This window comes from Eucalyptus grandis, chromosome 9 (assembly GCF_016545825.1).
Source record: "Eucalyptus grandis isolate ANBG69807.140 chromosome 9, ASM1654582v1, whole genome shotgun sequence".
Lineage (NCBI taxonomy): Eukaryota > Viridiplantae > Streptophyta > Magnoliopsida > Myrtales > Myrtaceae > Eucalyptus > Eucalyptus grandis.
This window is the reverse complement of record NC_052620.1, coordinates 36,671,104-36,685,654: the sequence shown is the minus strand read 5'-3', so window position 1 is coordinate 36,685,654 and position 14,551 is coordinate 36,671,104. Positions and strand designations below refer to the sequence as shown.

General features: G+C 39.6%; 2 protein-coding genes across 2 annotated transcripts; both read right to left on the bottom strand.

Annotated features, from left to right (window-relative positions):
* Positions 1 to 170: 170 nt before the first annotated feature.
* Positions 171 to 3,895, bottom strand: LOC104419578 (dehydrodolichyl diphosphate synthase 6). The gene is given in 4 exon segments (XM_018862870.2): positions 171 to 1,463; positions 1,466 to 1,974; positions 2,675 to 2,751; positions 3,665 to 3,895. Coding segments are annotated over 2 exon segments (1,185 nt in total). The 5' UTR covers positions 1,932 to 1,974; positions 2,675 to 2,751; positions 3,665 to 3,895; the 3' UTR covers positions 171 to 744.
* A 5,970-nt stretch (positions 3,896 to 9,865) lies between these two features.
* On the bottom strand, positions 9,866 to 13,054 carry LOC120288053 (probable serine/threonine-protein kinase PIX13). The gene is given in 6 exon segments (XM_039301334.1): positions 9,866 to 10,496; positions 10,871 to 10,994; positions 11,435 to 11,538; positions 11,541 to 11,576; positions 11,677 to 11,812; positions 12,900 to 13,054. Coding segments are annotated over 6 exon segments (834 nt in total). The 5' UTR covers positions 12,972 to 13,054; the 3' UTR covers positions 9,866 to 10,134.
* Between the last annotated feature and the right edge of the window lie 1,497 nt (positions 13,055 to 14,551).

Sequence of the window (14,551 nt, the reverse complement as noted above, 5' to 3'; positions counted from 1 at the left end):
ACGGGTATTCCAGGATATGATCTAAGACAAGATATTCCAGCGTTATTTGATCTCATGCGAGGAATGTGAAGAAAAGCGAAATGCTAAATCAGAGTTACTGATTTCTAGTAAGGTAAGAAAAGGAAAGGCAGAGCAATTCTTGAAGCAAAGACATGGGATTTCTCCCTCGATAATGCCCCATAAATGCCCAATGGACACACAGGGGACAAGGAGTAGAGTAAATGCAGAAACCCCAAATTGTTACATATGAGATCCAGGAAAGTATTAGCCTGTAATTGCATTATCCAGTTTCAGACCCAACGAAACAAATGAGAATCCGAGCATCATTATTTCTGGAATTTAACCATTCTATTTCTGCAACTGAGACATCCATATTTTCGGGAAAAAACAATTGATTTTCTTTTGAAGTATGCCGTTCATGTAAGTGACACCTCTTACTTAGTATTGATAAAAAATAATGTTACACGGACGTGCGTGAGAATAGCTGCGGCTGTGCCAGCTTATTCGATGAGTGGATCATTGGATCGGTACTTGATCATCAACGTTGTGAGAGGAACTGATCAAGTATCAGGCAAGTCAACTGGCTTGAGGATAGAAACAAGAGCAACCAGAGTGCCCCTTCCCTCCCTCCCTCCCTCCCTCCCTCCACGAGTTGTAGTCCTATATAAGTAAAATGCAGAATCGCAGCTGAACCATCAAAGACCAAACTGTCACCTACTTTTGCGTGGTGTGAGAAATTTGATCTTACGACTGTTTCCTCTTCTTCTGCAGATACGAGTAATTTCGCTGGTAGTGCAATACCACCCCCACCAAATGCCACAGCCCGATCTCTGGCCATAGCGCAGCCGGAGAGTACAGGGGACTATAGCCAGTCTGCCACAGCAGGAAGTTGCTCAGACGAGTCTCCCCAGAACTCCGGATCACGATGTCTGGATCAGGAGCCACTGCCATGTACATGTGCTTCTCAATGTCTACCAAATTTATGAGGGGTTTAATTTCTTGTATCGTCTCACCATCTTCACCACTTTCAATAGTGCCTTTGGATAATAGGGGTTTAATTTCTTGTATCGTCTCACCATCTTCACCACTTTCAATAGTGCCTTTGGATAATTGGCTTTGCATGGATTGCTGAACTTCATTCCACTTTTCTCCATTAAACCCAGGAACAGCACGCTTGATGACTCCATTTTTCTTTTCGCTTGCCTCCAATTTGCTGAACCCATTACAGCATATCTCATTTTTCCCTAGAATTACAGTTCCATGCACTTCACGTTTATGGCAGTCTTGAATTTCATGGGGATGAACACCATTCATCTTCTCACAACTTCCATTTTGCTCAGTGCTATTGCGACCTGCCTTGCTAGTATTTTCTGCTTGAATGTTATTCATCTTCTCTTCACAGGATTCTTGAACAGCATGAACAATTTCGTCATATGAAGTATATGCCACACATATCAAAAGCACAGTCCGTTATTATGGGCAGTGGCCTTCATTGCCTTCTCTGCCGCAGTCCTGACCTCCTCACTTAGAAGCTTCAGGTTTCCTATGAAGTACAACCTCATCCCATACTGATTTACAATGCTTCCTTCTCGAAGCAATTCATCAATTTTCTCTACCATCAAATCCATCAGATATTGGACTTCCTCAGGTTTTCTCTTAAAATTTTCAATGCTAAAGGCATACACCGTGATGTATTTGACCCCAAGCTCATAGCAGTAATTAAGCATAGATATGAGGGATTTATAACCAGCCCTATGGCCCTCGCCTTCGACCATGTTTTGTTTCTTAGCAAACCGCCGGTTTCCATCCATAATGAAAGCTATGTGAGTGGGAATAGCTCCACATGATAAAACACGAAACAGGTATTTCCTGAAAAAATTGTTGAGAGTACTTAAACATTGACTGCCACTCCAACTGCTTTCATTTCCCATTGTATGCTCAAGGACCAAATTTAGATTGCAAACGCCATACGACCTGTTTGGAAATAATACATCATCATATGAGATGCATTCTCAAAGCATCTCTATCTACTGAACAGGAGCAACATAGACTGTACATGCCAAAAATGGTGACTTATGAACACAGCTTATTCAAATTGACTATTCAAATCTAAAGTGCCACCTATATTTGGTCTCTAGTATGATTTCTACAACACCACATGTTACAGAATAGCAAAAAATCCAGCAAAGCACTTCAAAAGTTTAAGCACAAATGGGCACTCTAAAATGGGAAAAAGCATTTTCAATCCAGATCCTAAGGAGGTAGAGTTAAAGAAAAAAAATGCACTCACAACCAGAAGCTCGTAATGAGGATGAGTGTCATAAACGCCGAGTCACCGACATATCAAAAGTAAATAATATGAGGGAAGAAAAACCAATAAGTGAGAAACTGACCAACTCAAAATTAGCAAAGCAACATCCAGAACAGTTTTAGTCCATCATTTTCCTTATTCTTCTACCTATGCATAAACATTCTGATAATAGTGCACCATCAACCATTTAATCCAGCCCCCACAACTATTTCGCATGCTTGACATTTGAACATGAGAATATTTCATCAGAACCAGGAGTGACCATGAAAAATGTCTTTCCCCTCCCGACAACAGTGATTAGAGATGAAAAAACACAGATAAGAAAAGAGTGCTTGCCCGTTGAAGTGTGGGAAAGAATCTTACAGGTGTTAAAGGAGACAAAATAAGTTCCTCGGTCTTTTCCCTTCTCTCTCCAAGCCTTCGCCTTGTGTAGCTTAACTCTGTCCAAACCAGGACTAAACATTAGCCAACTATAAAGCTTTAAATTCTGGAAAACCCTGAGCCTGGTGAAAATAAAATTTCTCTGCTTTCAATGCCTAGAGTCAATCCGAAAAACACTCACAACCAAACAGTAATACATATACAATAACGAAACAGGGAGATTAAACAAGGGAAACACCGATGCACAATACAATGGTGTATCTCATAAACAAGGAACAACAAATGGTATAGCTTCCCACTAAAACATAAAGATATGTAGATCTCTTCCCTATTCACTTTCTTCTTTCAGTCAAGTGGATGAAGCATTAATTTTCTTCAAACTGGAGAAAACTTTCACCACTTGAGCAACCCCCCTGTCAATGGGCAATTTCACCCAACGGTGTGCATGACTTTATTTCCTTAATATATTCCCATCAAAGCACAAAAACCATCCAGACCACTTAAAGCTGTTGGAATAGTCCATCTACCTAACTTCTCTCAATTTCTAATTTCTGAAAGGAAGACAAGTAATAATCTACTGCAACAGTGTCTATCTAAACATGGACTGCCAGAGAAATACAGAGCTGATTTTTGCCCCACAGCCACTCAACAAACAGAATCAAAGAGGGATCATTCACGTGTTGAAAAGAAAGCAAGAGTCAGCAATTTGCTAGAGTTTCTAGCAATTGCATTCCAAAAAAAGACAAACTTGCAGGCTTGAATCTCCAGGCAGACACACAAATGAATCTCGACAACTGAACTCACAAACCCCCCAACGATCCAAGAAAATGTTCCGTAAGTGCCAATACAGCACAGCAATCAAAGACTCAGAATCACTTCCCAAAGACAGAACCAGCACGATTCCTTTATGTTTCCCACACAGCAACAGAAGATCGATGGAAAACTAAGGAGCAACCAATGACCCGGCTTTACCTATTCCCAAGAAGCTCCTGCTCACAACTCAGCAGACATGAGCAATGACATGCTGTTGCTGGGAACACCACAATCTAGACGAACTGACGATGACCCACGATCGAGAACACAGCCAGCAACAGGCAAAGCATTGAACTTGGACAAGAGGACGATAACACAGTAAAAAGCGAACACCTTTGAGCAATTAATAAAAGAGCAAAGCAAAAATAAAAAAGCGGGGCGGAAAGAAAAAGAAACCACCCACCATCCTGAGGGCGGAACAGTACTCGTGGGCTCTCGTGGCTGAGAGAATCTTTCAAAACTGGAGGCTTCAACAAATTACAATTTTTTCTAGACAAACCTCTTCACACCATCATTCGGGTCACGCAACCCGTTCGATTTTGACAGACTTTGTCTCTCTCTCTCTCGGTCTGGGGAAAGATCTAAAGCATTACCGAGTCGCATTCGGATTCCGCCTACCATTCATGGGAAGGACTCCGTTGACACTTGTTGGCTGGTCCCACCTTCGCTCCACGTCTACCCAAGAAAGAGAGAGAGAGAGGGGGAGGGGAATTTAAAACAAGTGCTGGGCGTCCAAAGATTCGTTTTTCATATCGGCACGTCGGGAGCTGTCCTTTCTTCCGACGCGGTGGCGGATGGAGCCTTGACCAGTAGCAGGGAGCCGTCGGTGGAGACGGAGACGGCGAGATTAGTTGAGGGATTAGGGAGGGATTAGGGAGGGAGGGAGGAAGGAGACAAAGGCAATAATGATAATTATTGCAAGCCGACTAGGGAGAGATATATATAGAGGATTAAAGAAAACCGGCAACTCTTTTTCCACGTTGAATGGTCCCTTTTTTATGCTGTTTTCGAAGAAAAAACTGGCATAGACCGTTGAATGTTTTGAAGGTGAAGAAGCTTCGGTGTTCCGGTGGATTCCTATGACTAATGGGGTTGAGGTTTCCTAAACCTAAAACAAAGACAAGAGTGATTGCTAGGAATACTCTTCCAGATCGGTTTACAAAAAAATCGGTATATTCCAACGTGCTGTCTTCGGAGACAGAAGAGCAGAGCAATTTGGGACTACTTGCTTGGATGAGGGGCTCAAGTGTGAGGGAAAAAAACCGGGCCAACCGATCGAATGTGACGGGCTGTTGTTCGACTGTGAACGGGGCTCAATGCCGTGTCAAGTCAACTATTGCTTGAAAAACAAGGAGGAATCCGTGTTAAATTAGGTTGATCAGATTTTAAGGAAAGGATGGTGACGGATTAAATTAAGCATGATTTGTTGCATCATTTGAGTATAACAATTACCTAAACTAGCCGTAGCATATTGAGTATTGCTTAAGAGAGGAAGATGTGGCTGTTTATGATTTGATCTGACAATTTTAATAAAACGATGTTGATTGATAAGATAACGATTTTTTTTTTCTAGTTTTAGATAAGTTGAAAGTTACTTATGATCGTGAAAGCTTTCTATATGACCAAAAGTTAAGGACTAACCCGGGCTAAGTAAACGGTCGGTGCCCAACTCGCACGGTCGAGCAACTTATTCACGGGTAATCCTATCACAGATGCTAATCTTTAATGATCTTGTGAATAAAACACAGGCTTCGATTGAATTACCCGATGTACAAAATTGTCACTTTCTTTTGAAATTGTTGCCTTATCAAACCTCACAACTTTTTTTCAGCATGATATTGATATAACGGTCAATATGACAGTTCACGAAATCGACCCGGCGTTCACGGCTCGTCACATGTCGCATAGGATGGATTCAAAAGGGAGGTCTAGAGTGGCAATGGTCCCTCCAAGAAACTCAAAAGCAGAAGCCTACCGACGTATTAGATTTGAGAGCTTCAGTTGTTGAGCCTCCTCCGATCGAGCTTTGTTCAGCCACCATTCTTCTTTGATTCTTTCTCACCGTATAGCATGGTCCTTAAATTTGACTTTTCTGGTTCTCAGCTGCCCAAAAAGGCCTTTCTTTTTTTACTATTTTGGCAGAAGGAACTTACCCTTCATATTTGTGCACCTTATCTTATTCTCACATTAAAAAAATATAAAAAAAAAAGGGCCTAATATGAACGGGCCTCCAAAGGCAACCATGGTCCGTTTCGGTTAGTAGACTTATTTGTGGTGACTCAAACAATTGGCTTACTCAATTCACGCAAACGGCGAAAATGCGTTCTTCACAGCAGTGGAACATTTTCTTGGCTCAAAATGACAATCTTTTTGGGCATTTCCGAACTTATTATGGAAGCAAACTCAAAAGCACTTATTTCTCTATTTCATAAATCAACTTCATCGCTTCATTATGATACATTTATTTTTCAGATTGGAAGGGAAATGCATTTTCAATAGGTCAAGATTTGCCATTAGTTTGGGAAGGGAAATGCATGTGTAAATTGATTAGCAAATTGGCTTATCAACCCAATAATGCAGGAAATAATTTTATATTAGGTAGGCCACCAATAGGTTTGCTTCCTTTCTTGTTGGGGGATTAAATTGGGTTGTGCTTTATTAGGATAGTAACGATGTAATTTTCGATATCTACCTCTTTCCTTTTAACCCATTTCTTTAAATTTATATATATAAAACAGTACCAAATAAGGCTTGAACTTTGAATTTATATGGTTTTGGCCCAAGCTTTTGATCTCCTCAAAAAGAAAGCCAGATTTATGTTTCACGAGATAATTTTGGGACCAACCTGAATGTCTTTAAACGTAAACAAATTAGTTAATACCACGAAAACTCCCGAACTAGTATACATAACAAATATATCTTAAACTAATTTTTGATTCCCAAAAACTCTAAATCGGCACATTTTTGACAAATTTATTCCAAACTTAATACACTTTGTGACAAAACTAACCATCTATTAGTTTCGTTAAATTTTAACGTCAAATTATTAAGTTAGAAAACTGATGCAATTTATTGATATATTTGTCATATTAATCCAATTTAACAGATATTTTATTCATCATAAATATATTAATTTTGAATTTTTTATTAAATAAATTTATCACAGATATATCGTCCTAAGATTTTTCGAGATATTAATTCCAAATAAATACCGATGTTTTGGCCTCTGTTACTTTTTTGTTGTCCACAAGTGCCGTTGAGCTGTGGATCTGTTGACGGACGGAGTTTACGGCGAGTAAAAGTGACGTTGTGTTTACGCTTTGCAGACAATTAGACGAGAAAATCCAGCAAGACTCGACGTCTCGTCGGTCCTGGATGCTTGGCCCATTCACACGATAGCACCATTTTGCCACGCCACGTCTTATGACGTGCTTGTCGATTCAACGTCGCTCATGGTCACGGACATAAAGGCTACAAACCCCAAGATTGTCCCACGAGAGCAATATTGGGTACGTGATCTGACTGTTTTTGTCGGACCACATTTGAAAGTTTGCGTACGGCCTTTTCTTTCCTTCTTTTTCATGGCATGGTGTCGAAAGTTGGGCCAAAATTGACCCGGCTTATAAGGTTTGTGCGCTACTTTTGCTGGTATGACGTGTATAAAGTTCATAACTTGATTCTCTATCATTTCTTGGAAAAATTGGAATAATACTCCCTAGTACTTGCAATAATCATTGAGTATAAAAAAAAAAAAGGATTAAAGAACAGTCTTTAATTAATTATGAAAATAATAGCTTTTTTTGTACTACAAAAAACGAAATTATAAAAATTATAAGTTGTGGTGAAACTTACTCATTATAAAATTTCATAGCTCACAATAAATTATTATGCTAGTAAAACTCTCAAAAGAGTAACACAAGTTGGATGATCTATTTTGAAGTCAATTATTCTTCAAATGTCAAAAATTTATCAAGGTACAATAATTATGAAACGAATATTTTTTAATTATTTTTTTGTCTTTTCTTTTTGTAAGCTGGAATAAAACACGGAATAAGTCCAAGGTTAGGTTCTTGTCGATGCTTTTCCTGTCTCCAGGATGACTCTTTGTGGTGGAGGTAGCACCTAATTTAATAATCACATTTCTGAATCTCCAATTAATTTGACCGGAAAAAATCTCCTATTAATTTCTTATTGAAAAAAAAAAGACTTGATTATGTCTCCAATTATTTCCATCAATCACAAGACCACCACATCTTTCTATGCTACTAATTTATTCATAGCAGAAACAGTTTAGGCTCTGTTTGTTTGGCAAAAAATGAATAATTTAGAAAGTATTTCTTTTAAATGATCATTTATATATCTCTTGAAATAATTACTTAGTGAAATTGATTAAAAATAATATATGTCCGAATATTCTCATAGATGACGGAAATATTTTTCGTTTATTCATTTTTATAAGCGATTTGATCATTTTAAGAGAAATATTATCCAAATAATTTATTTCTCACGGAACAAACGGAACCTTTCTACAAATTCTTCGTGTGAATGAGTGTGAACTTAGTCTTCACCAACATAGACTATGTGCTAATCCGTTTAGCTTGTCTAGGAAACCAAGTAATCTGCCGATGTAAGTTCCTTCAATATCAAAACATGCAGATTACCAGAACCTGTGCATCACATGCCCACGAGTTGATGCGAAGAATCAGCGCAGATGCATTATAGATGCTGCAATTCTCCGAAGATAGCATCTTGAAAATCTCTTGCGAAGTTGAGCTTTCGATGTTTATTTCGATGGATCAGAAACTGGCTTGGAAGGGTCTATCAGAACAGGATAGCTCGTAGAGGAGTAGTGTTAACCATGGATTTTCCGGATGTGGTCTTCCGAGTCAGTAGCAAGTGAAGAATTCGCTTTCAGATCAGCCCAGAAAGTTTGTACCAGGACCAACCAGATTCTGGAACCCACGAAGGCCTTTCCTTTCCTTCTGTTTTACTAGAATTGCTTCCATCCGAGGTATCCATGGAACTAGTCGAACTTCAACAAGGTTGGGGTTTCCTGTCCTAAAATTGAGAGACTCCAAGTGCCATGCGATCTGAAGGGCGCGTTTGGTAATGATTCTATTTCCAGGACATATTTTAATTAGAAATGATTCATTTTATTACATTAGGGATAATTTCTAAGTATTTTAAGCGTTTTGTAACTATCTAAAATTTCGATTCTAGAATAGAATTAGTTTAATCTTACTATCCATTGATTCCATTCCAAATCAATTTCTTTTAATTTTTAATTTTTTTTACTTTTTTTTTTTAAAACATTTTTCTCCTATTCTTCTTCTGGGTCAAGTTTTGCGGTGGCGGATGGCGATCAAGATGGTGATAGATGAAGAAGAAGAAAAGAGAAGAAGAAGAGAAAATGAAAGAAGACTTGGTTCTTAAATTTGTTCTCGGAACAAGAATTAATTTTTTTTTATTCTACTCCAAATCTATTCTCGCAACAAAAAATCAAAATCATTCACTGTTGGGATGATTACCGAACAGCACCGAAGTGTCGAGCTCCTCTCTTTATTTACCCTTTTAAGACATTGAGCCACAACTTGGTAGCCCTGTTGAGCTTATGCCGCCCCAATTTGATTGACAATAGGAAATTCTGGTCTCGGCATGGATGGAAAGCCGAGTCCACCTGCAAGCAACACTTCACTCCACACGGCTCATCCCAGGACTTCAAGGACAAGTAGCAGGACTCAAAGTACCTCCAATCGCCACCAAAATCTGGAAGCCAAACAAACGGTTTGGTTACATTTGGATGAGACAAATTAGAGTAGACATAGTATTACTAGGATTCACGAGTAAAGACTAACCTTATCACTGTGTGTCGCCAGCAATGGTAGATTGTTTCTCTTTTCCTCCAAGCAATTCTTGGAATGCAGGATACATGCTCTTTTTGGTTGGACGACGTTGGAAACAGAGGATTGCTGAGGCTTTTTGCGCTCCCTTCTGCCTCCTTCTGCCGACAGAAATCCAACAGTTGCAACACTGGAAACCAGATTTTGGTCACTTTATTTGTTGCCACAATCGAGTTTATTGCATTCAGATGTTCCAAGCAAAATAGAAGCGCTCCCTAAAGGTAGCTCAATCCAACATGATCACGCATTCAATGAACACAAGCCTAGATTAGTCTCTAGTCCTGTTGTGCAAAGACAAACGGCAGATATTTGCTTTTGCATTTTAAGCTTTCTACAGAGCACTGGTCATTTTAGAGGCTTGGAAAGACTTGCGAGGGACAAAATTTTTATTATTTCTCCATTCACGGTCAACTACAAAAAGAATAGGTCGTACATAATTTCCAACCACACCAGAGAAAAAGAAGAAGAAAATGCTTGTGCGTTCTAACAATCCACTCTCATTTGAAGACAAATGCTGTGACTAAAAGAAAAGGTTGTAAACCTAAGGAGATCATCGGCAAGAATTTGACTATTGTACAACAACCAAAAAATGTGGCATTTGCACGGAAGCTAACGTTGTTCAATCATCCATTGGCTTGTCCTTTCTATTTTGTGACAAGTTCCAAGCTCACAATACAGTTCCATGATGTCTGGGATGAAGAGGTGAACGGCAACCCGTAGATTGATGACCTACAAACGATTTGCCGAGGAATGAGAACCTGTTCTGGGTTGCTTTGGTTTATCCTTGATCGATTCAATCCGTTCCAAAGTCTCCACCACCTCTGCCATGCAGGGCCGATGTCTTGGTTCAGCAGCCAGGCATTTTAGAGTGAGCTGTGCAGTTTGTAACACCGCCTTAAAGGAATACTGGCCCTCCATCCGGTGATCTATAATATTCTTCAATTTTCCTCTTTGAGATAGAATTGGCTTGGTCCAATCCACCAAATTTTGCTGCCCACTAGGACGCTTTGTGTCAAGTGCCCGCAAGCCTGTCAGCAATTCTAGTAGGACCACACCGAAGCCATACACATCGCTCTTCACGTACAAATGGCCTGTTGAACAACCTTTTGTGTCAGCTGATATATATCTTGAGAGTGTCAACGAAAGCAGATCTGAAATGGCAGTTTGGGTGTCTTATGGGCAAGCAAATTGTTTTCGTTTCACTTTAAAACTTTAGATGTCTTTATTGCCCTTTTTGTAATTTTTGGCTGAAGAAAAGCAAAAGAGAGACAAAGTTTTGCACAACTACAAGAAAGCAAAAGTTACTTTCTTGCGGTTGAGGAACATAGAGCATCTTCTGGCGTTCTGTACACCCATTTATGCCTCCTATTTCTAATCTAGATAGTGCCCTCCAAAGATGAAGAGACATCTGTCTTTGAAGCTTTATTAAATTGCATTGCATGTAGAATGAAGAATATGCAGTTACCTGTTGCAATGTACTCTGGAGCAGCGTAACCATACGTGCCCATAATTCTGGTCGTCACATGTGACTCACCCGAAGAAGGTCCTAACTTTGCCAAGCCAAAATCAGCTATTTTCGCATTATAGTGCTACAAAGACGGGTAAAAAGAGGTTTTATTGAACCAACTTATGAGCATAAGATCTAAAGTAAATATTTTAAATGAACTCCCTAAAATCACATTCGCCGATAAATTAACTGGAACGATATGTATATGATGACAAAATAATTTTACAAATGCAAGTGTGCTAGCTGCGAAAAGATTAAATATATGAACTAACCTAAAAGTATGGCATCTACTACTCTTTATTTATTGGTACCAGAGAGAGCAAAAGATAGAATTGTTCATACATTTTCCTCTTCTGCCAGAGAAAGCAAAGAGCATTTATGTTATGTTGCTTGCTACAAAGGTCTCAATTCATTCTTTTAAGCTTCATTAATAGGCTGACCTAATTAGTCATTTGTTACAGTGGCACAGTAGTTAATGCTCTAGCCTCTAAATGCACACTTATGCATAAGAAAAGCAATTACCCAATCAAGCAGTATGTTTGAGGCCTTAAAATCCCTGTAAATGATTTTCTTCTCTGAAGAATGCAGGAAAGACAAGCCACGAGCTGCTCCAATAGCTATTTTAGTCGGCTATCCCAAGAAAGGGGTTCAACAGCAGGATTTCCTGTGCATCGTGATAGAAGAATGAATTTTAATGACTTCTAAGCAAGGAATACTTAAAGTTTCACATCCTTCTTTCGTTTTTGTCCTTCTTGAATTCTTACTTCGGAAGAGATGATTTTCCAAGCTGCCCTTTGGAATATATTCATAGACAAGGAGCAGCTCTTTCTCCTCCCAACAGTATCCCAATAATTTGACTAGATTGGGATGCGAAAGCCTTCCAAGAAAGTTCACCTCCGACTGCAGTGCACAAGAAAACGGAAATAAGAACCAAAACACATTGGAGAACATATATTTTCAGAAAATGCAATGTTAGAGACAGCTGGTTATGATGCCAATCTTATGTCAGATTGACTGCTTAGACTCAAATTGCAGGAATTAAATGCATGTGGTTTTGGTGTGATCAAGCGTTCACATGTCAAATGAGGTCAACTGTCTTACAAAATTGAAATGTTCCATAGGTGTTACAATCATCTGTGCCTTGAAATTTGAATCTCCCAAATGCCACCTGACTAAATCTGTGATAGAAATGTTGACCTTATGGCAGAAATATACATCGCTGAGAAGTCACAAGTCAGTAGCGCATTAGGCAAGCATGTTAAGACTTCTACAGTATGAGTTGCAGACAAAGCATAGAAATTGGCATGTCTAGCAGCATTTTAAAGAACTTCCAAGGTATTATTTGCTGTTAAAATGTCCCAAACCTAAATTCTTACGAATTTAAACAAAAACTGCTCTTAGAAATGTATATTTACCATAGAAACAGCTAGATGAAGTTTGATATAGCCAAATCCCCATTGCCTCCCAAATAAACTAATTGTGTATGCAGAGAAAGTCAGAGAGGAGCTCCAGCACTTGCACCTGCATTAGGGTTCTATCACTGGCTGGGAGTTGGATTCCAACTTTGAAGGAAGGTTCATCTCAAATTTGAGTTAAAAATGAGAGGGCAGAATTTATGTAGGCCAACATTGTTCTTGGCTTTAGCAGAACTTTGTCACACAGTTGAAGTTGTGGATATTAGTTGACCTTTATCAAAATAGAGGACAACAGTCGTCCACCATGCATTCTTAATCCAATTAAAGGTAGGAAATTAGATAGTGGCTATGTATTTCTCAACGAGGGACCCCCAAGTGTGCATATGCTTAATAATGGAGATGGGGAGGAGGAGGTAGAGGCAGTCCACTAATCATGATTACAACTAATTCCAATATTCAAAACTTTCTCAATTTCGTCTCTTTTTGCCTCCCCTATATGCTGCTAAATCGCAAGTCAATCTTTAATTGAGCCAATGACAAAATGCTGATGAGAGTTTTGAGCTTGATCTTACCTGCCACTGATCGAAACCTTGCACACTCTCTGGGTTCAGTTTCTTGATGGCAACAACCATTCCACTCCCCATTTTGGACGGGGCAAGTGTCTTCTCATCGACCCAGCCCTTGTAGACCTTACCAAAACCTCCCTCCCTAATAAATTATCAGATTTGAAGTTCTTAGTAGCACTCTTCAAGTCAGAAAAGCTGAAGACCTTCAAGTTGGGCGTCTCAGAATCTCCCCATTCAGATCTGCCCCGTCTGGGCCTCGCGCTCGCCGCCTCCGAGAACTTGCCAATTCCGCCACCGCTGCTGCTTGTTGCAGAGAATCCCGTGTTCCCTACTCCACACCAGAGAAGCAAGAGTTGCATTAAGTGGTGTACATAATCGATTTTCTCGGTAAAAGAAAGAAAACCAAGAACTTATTGAGCTGTAAATGAACTGAGACATGAGCAAACAGAGAAAACTATCGAATTGTACAAACGAAGCAATTCAATTCAAGAGCGAAAATTTGAGCATAACCATCTCCACGAGATGTCAAGACAACCGAAAAGGGTCAATCAAAGGTCGAAACTTTTCCACCGCAGAATTTTCCAAGAAACGCACACCCCGAAAGAGGCAAGACCCAGAATCAGCAAAAGACTCAATCTTGGAAAAAAAAAAAGGAAAGTAGCGGCTTCTGGGTGCACCTGAAACGGAAGTCCTGGCGTTGCCAGAGCTAATATACTCGTTAGATGGAGAACTCCAGCAACTCCCATCCTGAACTCAGCTCAAGCACTTCCCCAAGATAGCTAATTTGACCGAAAACAAGAAGCACGCGACACGGCTACTCCCTCCTCCTTCTCGTCTGACATGGAAAGCTCCGGACGTGGCAGCTCGGATGATTTATAGGAGGGAAGAAATTCTGGGAAATGGCGAAAAGGGCAAGAACGAGCGAGTGCTAAAAAGGCCTTTCACATTATTGAGGGATGGAAAGTGCACTTCCTCGTTGAAAATTCTCCTCTCTCAATTCTTTTTCTTGGCTTTCGGTTCTCCATCCTCGTTAAGGAGTCCGCGACCAATGATGAGACCACTTCGTCGTACTCGTATCACGGCACGGTCCTTTGTTCTCCGGCGCGTGCCCACGCATTACAAAATTCGCTCGTGCGGCGACTTTTACGCGGGACGACGGACGCCGCAATAGTAGGAATCGGTAAAAGTTAGAGACGTGATGAAACAGTATGGTTTATTTCTTGATGGTTCCCATGAAAGCTCGAACCTTTCTTTTGTATATTTTTGGGTAGTCAAAAACGGCTACATTTGAAAAAGAGATGATGCAAAGAGTCCATGAATTTTGATTTAATAATGTGTACCGTGGTTCTTTGCCTTTCGTTTATTCAAATACCGTCGCAAAAGCTTTTTTAATTCGATATACGATATGGTGCTTAAACTTTCGATTTGTTTAATGTGATCATTTAACTTTTGATCATATTGACTTAGTTCATGAATTATGTGAAAGTATTCGATAGACAACATGGAACATAACATGAATTTAAGTTGAATGCATCAAAAAAGTTCGCCAGATCCATTGAGCAAGTGAAAATATAGAAATCACATTACATTGAGCTGAAATTCATAATCCAGATTTAACAAATTAAAAATTTGGGAATCACGTTGCATATTGGACAAAA